The sequence below is a fragment of the Plasmodium brasilianum genome, chromosome 9 (genome assembly GCF_023973825.1).
Source record: "Plasmodium brasilianum strain Bolivian I chromosome 9, whole genome shotgun sequence".
Classification (NCBI taxonomy): domain Eukaryota; phylum Apicomplexa; class Aconoidasida; order Haemosporida; family Plasmodiidae; genus Plasmodium; species Plasmodium brasilianum.
Genome location: NC_090122.1, coordinates 2,086,702 through 2,097,046, shown reverse-complemented (window position 1 = coordinate 2,097,046; position 10,345 = coordinate 2,086,702). Strand labels below are relative to the sequence as shown.

General features: G+C 26.0%; 2 protein-coding genes across 2 annotated transcripts; one reads left to right on the top strand and one right to left on the bottom strand.

The window, feature by feature from the left end:
• Nucleotides 1-741: 741 nt before the first annotated feature.
• Nucleotides 742-4,187, top strand: MKS88_003055 (kinesin-X4; the record flags this gene model as incomplete). The annotated part of the gene is made up of 8 exons (XM_067216114.1): nucleotides 742-994; nucleotides 1,187-1,336; nucleotides 1,667-1,770; nucleotides 1,886-1,933; nucleotides 2,023-2,129; nucleotides 2,270-2,338; nucleotides 2,456-2,657; nucleotides 2,823-4,187. The coding sequence occupies 8 exons, from the start codon at nucleotides 742-744 to the stop codon at nucleotides 4,185-4,187; spliced, it is 2,298 nt and encodes a 765-aa protein (XP_067073626.1).
• Nucleotides 4,188-5,009: 822 nt separating this feature from the next.
• Nucleotides 5,010-9,608, bottom strand: MKS88_003054 (oocyst rupture protein 1; the record flags this gene model as incomplete). The annotated part of the gene is made up of 4 exons (XM_067216113.1): nucleotides 5,010-5,273; nucleotides 5,425-5,477; nucleotides 5,648-5,723; nucleotides 5,946-9,608. 4 exons carry the CDS (start codon nucleotides 9,606-9,608, stop codon nucleotides 5,010-5,012), a joined length of 4,056 nt encoding a protein of 1,351 aa, XP_067073625.1.
• Nucleotides 9,609-10,345: the final 737 nt, after the last annotated feature.

Here is a 10,345-nt window from a genome sequence, read left to right as displayed (position 1 = left end):
TTATTAACATATTATTATTATTATTTTTTTTTTTTTTCCCTACCACGAGAACATTATTTCATGAAATTCAATAAGACATACTAAAAAAAACAAAAGAAATGAAAATATATTTAAATATATTAAACTGTATAAAAGTAAATTAAAATGTACGCAAACACATTAAAATGTACGCAAAAATATTAAAATGTACGCAAAAATATTAAAATGTACGCAAAAACATTAAAATGTACGCAAAAACATTAAAATGTAAGCAAAAAAAATTGAAATGTTTGCAGAAAAAATTAAAATATATGCAAAAAAAAGTAAAATGCATTAAAAGAATATAAAAGAAAAGGAAAAACACTTTAGCTAATATAAAATGCACAAGGTACATAGGAATATTGTATAAACTAGCTAGGTTTGTAGAATTAGTATGTTTTTTTACACATTTTATTGTCTAATAAAATTATATGCAGCTTCTACCGAATTAGTGTTAACAACAAGTCCTTTTCTGATATTACGCTTTTACACTTATATGTTCACATGTTTTAGTTTATGTGTGCATATTCATATATATAAATATAGATATGTAGATAGCTAGATATAGATAAATATACAGATGCATGTTGAATGAATTCTTCTCAATCACTCCTTGTACAGTACCCTCAGTCTCTAATTCGTCTTGTCCCCTTTAATCACTAATATAATTAAGGCCTTTATGAAAACCATAAAATTATAGCACAAAGATAAAAACCTTTAAATATGCAGGAAAACATTAAGGTTTTTCTAAGAATTAAACCTAACGTGGAAAATTTGTCTGAATTAAAAAATGAAGATTGTGCAATATATAAAGTTAACAATAATCAATTACATTTATTCGAAAAAAAAAAAAACTACAATGATATGAATGAAGTGAAAACTAAAATTTTCAATTTCAATCATATTTTCAATGTTGATACTAAGCAAAATGATATATTTGATTCATTGGGAAAAAGCTTAATAAATAACTTTATTAGTAAGTATCCATGTAAATGAGCGTGCACAAGTTAGTATATATATATATATATACATATATATATATGTGCTTGTGTAAGTATGTGTGTGTACATGTATGTATGTATGTATGTATAGATATGCACGTACGTAGACATATAAATTATACTCAGATTTCACAGTTTTCGCCTATATCTGCGTTTTTTATATTAAGACGGTTATAACAGCTCCATATTGGCTTATGGAAACACCAATAGTGGAAAAACATATACAATATATGGTGATGGATCTAATTCAGAAAATAAAGAAAATAATGGACTAATTTTCTTTTGCATGAATTACTTTTTTGACTTGAAAAATATAAGTAAGGTGTGTAAAACATATAACTCTTTTTTTATTATTGTAGTGTATAGTATTGTATTTTTTTTTCCTTTTATTTCTTTTTTCAAAAAAGATGAAGCCTCATTTATTATTTTCAGAACGCCGAAATTTCTGTGTCAATAATTGAAATATATCTAGAAAAAATTAGAGACTTGGGTATGTACATGTGCCCAAACAGAAACATTTATATTCGCACATATACATACATACATACTAAAATGTACATGAACAATACAAAGACAAAGTAATACAAAACAAAACAAATATGAATTGTATTTATAGATCATTGCGCATTTATCCCCCATTCTTTCAGGAAAAATATTTCAACTTTCTCAGTTATCAACAACCACTGATGACATAATCAAGTATTATTCTCAATTTCATGATAATATAATTAGAGAAGATAAAAAGGGGAATGTTAAAAAGAAAAAAAAAAAGAAAAAACAAGAAAAAAAAAAAAAAAAAAAAAAAAATTTTTTTTTTTCATATTTTAGCTTATACTATTTTCTATTGTTTCCTGCAACAATTGTAGACATATGTGGAAAATATTACAATGCTACCCATAAAGAACATTGATGATGTAAAAAAGAGATTATTATGAAGATTTCATTTTAACTAATATATTATGACAATTTATCATGACTGTTTTTTCTTTCCATTCACTTTTAGGTTACAGATATCATTAACTTATGTTTTAAATATAGAAAAACTCATGCTACAAAAAAAAATTTGGTGTCCTCGAGATCCCATTGCCTTTTGACTGTTTATCAACACAGGTGCCTCAAATATAGTGGCTGCAGGATGGATGCAATTATAAGTTCGCCTATATGTATATGTGCATATGTACACATACATAATATATATATATGTATACGTACGCGCTTATAAATTCTAACATATTCTTACATTTTTTAAGGGAAAAGCAACTTATTTCTCAAATAAATTTTATCGATTTGGCTGGATCCGAAAAATTTAACGATATAGAGTTAGGATTATTAGAAAAATGAAAAAAAAATAGCATGGCGTTAATAATAAAATGTTATTCATATATGCTAGTGTACATACACTAATACAACTTTTGTGTCTGTTCTTTCTACTAAAGGATGGTTAACAAAAAGGAGCTGATAAATATCAATAACACTCTGTCTGTTCTAAATAGAGTTATAATTGCTTTAAGTACAAAGAATAGAATCATTCAAAATATGGAAAAAAAAAATGAAAACGAGATACTAAAAAATGAGGCCATTTGCTCTGCCAGTGTTCATGTCCCGTATAGAGATTCTAAATTGACAAGACTGCTAAAGGTGCTGTCTTTTTTTAAAAAAAAAAAAAAATTATAAAACTATTCTAAAGTAGCAAAGTTAATTTTTATCTTTTCTTGTTATATAGTTTGCTATAGTTATATACAACAAACATACCATGGCATATACACCGCTTCCTCACAACTCTCATTACATCTCCCTTTTTAGAACAGCCTAAATGGAAACTCTTTCACTTACATTTTAATTTGCTTAAATTTGAATAGCTATAAAATAGACGATTTTATAAATAGCTTAATTTTCGCAAAAAGATGTAAAAAGATTAAACAAAGAATTAAAAAAATTAGTAGAAGTAAACATTCATCAAAGTCTGAAAACTGTAGAAACGACTCTTCTGATGATAATAATACTTATGAAAGTTTTGATTCGAATACTGAGAATTTTCAATTTCTGGTAGATGAAAACAAGGGTGATGACCCCCAATTTTTTGAAAAACATCTTATACATAATAAAAAAAGAAATGTATTAAAAACGTTAAACCATACTTATAATACAGTTATAAATAAACTCTTAGTATTATTTACTCATGCTATTCGAAAGAAGTTTTCTGATATAGTTAAAGAGAAACGATCCATCATAAACAATTTAATTAAAATTATTAAATCTGAAGAAAATAATAAAGAAGAATTAAAAAGATATAAAAATTACTTAACCAAAATATTAAAAAAGAAAAAAAAAGATTTAATTAATAATGAAATATATTTAAATGATCTTATACATTCAAAACGAAATGAAACGGAAACAGGTATTCAAAATTATTATCCTCATCAACTATGTACAAATAAAAGCTTATCAATATGTCAAATAAAAGATCATACATTAAACGATTTAAGCAGGTTACCTATAGATCTCTGTCAAAAACAAGATTATTCGTCTACTTCTAACAAAATTGAAGAGGATGAATTTACGCGTACTATAGAAAATAATACATTAAAGCAATACCCCGAGATGAGTGCATGGGTTGATAATGCACCTTCACAGAAGAATATCAGCCGGGGAATTTCTCAAGATATAAGTTCAAACTTTATATCATCCAAAATATTAGAAAAGAACGAATTAAAAGATGATCCATTTTTACTCCCAATGTATAAGACAATTTCTATTTATGATAAACAAACAAAGGATGAACACGACATTAAACATGTCTATTTAGATATTGATGAGATATACAAAATAGAATTAAATCAATTAAACGAAAAAATTAAAATCATGATAGAAATAAATTTACTAGCCATTTCTTTATTTACAAATGTAGAAAAACTAGCCAAAATTCTGAAAAACGTGTACAAAAAAAAATATAATGTTATATTAATGAATGGAAAAAAAACATTAAATATACCTAACTATAACTATAAAGAATTCAAAAAAGTATATGATTTCAACCATCCCCAATTAGAGCAAAGTAGCCAAATGGACAGCCCTTGTTTATTAATAAAAGATATGGATAAAAATATAGTTTCTTTGTATCAGAAAATAAATGAAAGACAAACATTGCATAAGAGCAAGAAAGGTTAAGCTGCATATTATCCCTTTCCCCGTAAAAAATATTTGCACAACATTTACTATGTTTATATGGTGTTTACAATGTAAATAATATCCATTTTATGCTATATTACTCCAATTTTCTCCGTTTTACTCCTTTTTAATCCTTTTCATTATTTTTTTAATATTACATTTTTGAAATTCACTATAGCACATCTTTCCATTTTCCGAATTTTATCAATGCATAATATTTTCATTTTGAATTAAATCGACTCTTTCTTTGAAAACCCTTGGAATTCCTTTATCTTATTTTGCACACTACATAAACGTAAAAATAGACACTCCCACATTGAGCAATTTTATATCAAACTAGTTGTTTTTCCATATTCACTTATTAGAATACTGCAATTCTGATTATTTTAAAAATAAATGAAAAAGGGAATTATGCTTATGCATATACATATATATGTACATATATATATATATATACGTACGCAAGTTTGATGTTAAAAAAATAGAGAAGTTTTAAATAACAATGAGATCATAATTAAATAAAAATGTTTACAAAAACATGGGCTCTGTTGCGATGTTGCATTAAAAAGTAAAAATATATAAAAATAAAATAAAATACAATGAAATGTGATATAATATAATACAATTTTTTTAGATTGATAAAATATAGGCCAAAAATAACAAAAATGTGTTAAATGAAAAATTAAAAATAGAAAACCATAAATCATAAGTTTTTTTTTTTTCTTAAATAAATTAATAAATACTTTTATGCATTAAAAAATAAAGTTAAAAACAAGTATGTGCGCATTCCTACGCACTTGCATAGATATATTTTAAAAAATATCAAGCCCTGTTAATGAAATCATTATCTGTAGAATTAGAATAGAGCTGATTCAAATTACTGCTAAAGATCTCATTTGGATTACTGTAAACCGTGTTCATCAAATCATGGTTTTCCTTAGAGTACATGTGCTCCCCGTTGTTGTTAATTCCATTGTTTTTTGCATTACCTTCGTTTATGCTGTTATTAAATATACAATTCTGGTCTTGCGAATTCCTCAAATTCTGAAATTTTTTTTCATGATTACTACTAAGATTGTTCAGTCCCTTAAGCTACGTAATGCATAAAGTTTCAAAGCAAAATTTATTTTTAATCATTATTATGTTCATTATGTATCATTTTTATCATGTATCATTTTCAATTACAAAAAATTATATTCTAATCCTTTTTGCATTCTTAAATGATTATCTTTCTTACTTGTTTCCATTTGTTTAGGTATTCAGATAGGGGCTCGATATAATCGCTGAATCCTTTTGTACGAAGAAGGAAAGATGAAACGTAATTATATATTTCTATGTATACCCATAAATATATATGCATATATATATACATAAACATGTAACCGTAAAAACAATAATGAGAAATGCTTTCTCCAAGAAAAAAAAATAGAGTAAAGAAAAAAAAAAAAAAAAATTTAAACCTAGTTTTTCCATGGAAAATAAGATATCTTCTCCGCTGATAGTTTTCCTCCGTTCTCTTAAACATCTATCACTTGCCTATTAGGGTGGGAAAAACAAAAAAAAAATAAATAAGTAAAATAGGAAAATGCGGAAAACAAATATGTAAATAAACAAATAAGCAAACAAAGGATAAACAAATTTATAGATGAATCCTTCAAATTAGCAACACAAATATGCAAATAAATGAACATCACATCACTATTTATTGCCACCACCTAATTGTGGCTACAATTTTTTTAACTACATTCATTTTCTTACTTCGCTAGTTAGAAATTGTATGAACTCAGTAACACATTCCCGTATTATATCTTTACTCTCTTTAGCCACTTTTGCTGATGCAGGCAATATTCTTTTCATGATTCTGCTAATATTTGCCATTGGTAATAGTGTCTCATTGTCTAATATGTTTTTTTTTTTGTCATTTAAGTCAGAATTGTTTAGATTTTTCTTTTCTGAATTATCATCGCTTGAATTCTTACAATCATCTGAGGCATTGTTATTCTCGTTGTCTATATCTATGTATTCATCATAATTTGCATTTGAGTTTTTCGTTGACAATTCTATGTAAACTGAATTGTCGTTTATATTATCCCTAATTACACTCATATGGTTGTTGTTATAAGCATGATTATTTCCTCCATCATCGAAGTAGCTTCTATCATTACTACCATCAATGTTGTAGCTTCTATCATTACTACCATCAATGTTGTAGCTTCTATCATTGCTCCCATTAATGTTGTAGCTTCCATTATTACCACAAATGTCGTTGTCGTTACCATTCATGCCACTGTACATTGCATTATTAATATCCTCATTTACATCTACGTTATCTCGCATTCCGATTCTGTAAGCATTTCTATAATCATTGTTATTGTTTTTATTTATATTTCCATCATTATCTAATATATGAGTATTACCATTTATACCACAATTCAAAAAAGGTGCATTACTTCCATTTTGCAACAAGTTATTTATCGATTCACTATTTCCATTCATTAAAGTAAAATTATCATTGGGATCATTTGATGTGTTTATTTCATTTTTACTTAAATCATTAGTACTACTCTTTAAATTAATATTTTCCATAATTTTTGTATAACTTTCATATTTTATTTTATTTACTTTTGTTGTCATATTATAACTATCATTGTTATACTTATTATAATTCATTTTTATATTGTCATCACCACATTCATCCACCGTTATGTCTTCCATATTTAATTTTCTCTCCTTTCTTGTTTCATTGCTAATAATACTACTTCTTCTCCTTTTGTTATAATCATTACAATTACTCATTTCGACGTATGATTTTTCTCTTTTGCATTCATCTGTTTTCTTCTTTAGTAGATTCTCTTTCTCCATTACATTACTTACATTTGCATCATTCTCACTGCTAGCAAAGTTATCAGTACTTCCTATTTTATCACTTCCCTCATTATTTATCATCTCCTCTATAGCATCATCCCCCTCGGTACATAGATAAGTCTCATTATTGTCATCTATTCCATCTGGGGAAATTACATTAGGTAAACTAACATTATTTACATCATCATTCGTAACATATTCATTATTTTTAAGATTACTTTTGTTTTCTTCACTAGGGAAACAATGGTCACTACTTTTGTTATTATGACCTACATTATTAATATTCGCCCCTTTTTCATTTAACCATGGCATATCATTATATGATAATTCAATATTATTAATACATGAACTGTCATCTAAATTTAGAAGAACTGACTTATTTATATCATTGTATAATGCTAATTTTTCAAATTCATTATTTATATCCTTATCCATCGCTGTCATTGCTTTTTCTTTACTATTTTGGTTACCATTATTATCATCATGGAATGAATTGCTTTGCATATAATTATTTATATTTTTATCTTCATCAATTTTACATTCATTATTAAAATCTTCCTTTATCTTTTCTACAAGCTCAGTTGATAAACTGGAATTTCCTATGTGGGTCTTATTTAGCTTATAAGAATCAGAAAAAGAAGTTTTTGTACTACTAAAATTTACGTCATCGTACGTGTGATTGTGCATATTCTGATAGTCGTCACTATAATTGACATTGTCATTCTCGTTGCAATTTTCATTATCATTATCATTGTCATTGGCACTGACGTCATACTTCTCAACCTCCTTATGAATATTGCTTGTACCATCGTTATCGTCGCCTAAATTTCCGTTCTTCGATTCATCAAAAAAGCTCCTAAACATATTACCTAATTTGAACTTCATACCAACCCTGTTGCTGTTACTGCTACTTTTGTTATTCATTCCCCCTTCAATCGTATTGTCTCCGTTTGATTTTTCTGTCTCCATAAAAGTATTTTCTTCATATAAATGGGCCACTTCATTTAATTCTGCTTTTTCTTCATATACATCATCTTCTTTATTTACGTTACTACAACCATGAAATTCGTTTTTTTCATCTATGCTTGTCTTTCTATTTACATTTTTAATTCCACTTACATTATAATTTTTATTTAAAATAATATTATTACTATTTAAGTTATTACATTTCCACAATATATTCCCAGATTCTTCAAAATGGTTGATATTTGAATTTGACTCAATATCAATATGATAGTCTTCATAACTATGTACATTCGTGATGTTAGTATTATCATAATTTGTAGCAGCGGAAAATGAGTTAATCTCATTATTTTTTAAATTCGAAAAATTTGTTTTTCCACTTTCATGCGATTGTGGAAGTATGTTCGCTGTAACATCTTCACCATTTTCGTTATTTTCATCATTTGGTTCATTTGCATCATTTGCGTCATTTTCGTTACTTTCATCATTTTTACAGTCACTAGGACTTGATACCTTTTCTTCCATGGAGTTATTTGACGAAAATGAAATAACGTCTGCATTTACATCATCGTTTTCATTGCCAATTCGATCGTCTTCTTTCTCTATTACTCTCTCCCCTACTCCAAATGGTTTATGATTATTACTATACTTTTCATCCCTATGCTTACTGTTGTATAAACTTTTTTGATTTAATATTAATTTAATGTCTTCTCGATTCAAAATATCTTCATCAATCTTTTCTCGTTTATCAAAAAAGGAATTGTCATTTTCATTTTCTTCTATTATTTCCTTATAATACATTCCATTATTATTTGAATTATCATTGATATTTTCCTTCTCAACATTCGTGGAATTGTTTATGTAGTTACTCTCGACTTGTATATTTGATAAGTCAGAGCAGTTGTTATAATTTTTTTTGTTATTATCTCTTTCCGTCTTATTAATGCCCTTATAACTATGTTCATTAATGTCTCCGTAATTATAAGTCCCCTTGCTATAAGCATCTGTATAATTATTTGAATTATCACCATCGTAATTATTACCAACGCAGCGGATGTTGCAATAACTATTATTATTGCTATTACTATCGATATTACTGTTGCTTTTACTATTGTAATTACTACTGATATTATTATTGTTGTTATTATTACTGACACTATTACTGTTAGTGTTATTACTTAAAGATTCCTCTCCTTTTATACTAAGAAGACTATCATCCCCCATATAATTAACTATGAGTGAGTTCTTTGTACAATTCATATTTGTATTTTTAGCTTCCTCTGAAATACTTTGTAATGCATTATCCTCCATAATATCATTATAACATTCATAGCTACATTCATCACTTTGCTGATTTTCCAATCTTATTGTTGATATATTTTTATTGTTAAAACTATTATCCTTATCAATTATTTTACTTCCTACGTTGATATTTGTATTATCCATATTTTCATTTTTCTCATCAGAATTATCGTTAAATATTATTATTTCAGTATTTAAAATAACGTTTTCTTCTAAATTATCATCTGAGCTATTTAACACATTTTTATCATCGACATTTCGAGATTTAGCGTAACTTAAATCATTCTTCATTTTTCCTTCTTTTTAAATAGAAAAAAAAAAAAAAAAAAAAAAAAGGCAATATAAAACATACAAAAAGAATGAGAAATATAACGAGAAAACGAAGGATTAAAAAAAATAGTATGAGAAATAGTAAGAGCACGAATGAAAAGCAACAAATACAAGAAGATGAAAAATGATAAAGACAATATATTTGTAAAGCAAAGAGTTTACATAAAAAAGAAATATATCGTTATCTAAACAATTAATAAGTAAACGAATAACATAATATATACACATACATGCATACATACACATCCGTAAATATAAATTTGACAGATAAGATATAAATTATATCTGTGTGTAAAAAAAAATTTTACAACGTTTTATAAAAAACAGTAATATCATGAAATGGAAAAAAAAAAATTAATGTAAGCGAAAATAAGAAATGATTAAATAAAGACTATATAATTTTGTTTATAAATTTAACTCATTAAGAGGGGAATAAAATAAAAAAAAATATATTATTTATATATACTTATATACACTAATACATACGTAAATTATAATCAAAAAAAATTTAATGAAAATTATTTTTTAATTTTTTTTCTTCCCCTCTCCTTCCATACTTCATATCTATATTTGCTCACTTTTTTGTTCACTTTTTAGTTCATTTTTCTGTTCAATTTTTTGTTTACTTTTGCTCATTTTGTTAACTTTGTTGTTCATTTTTTATTATATATATATATATATATTTTTTGTAATTTTGT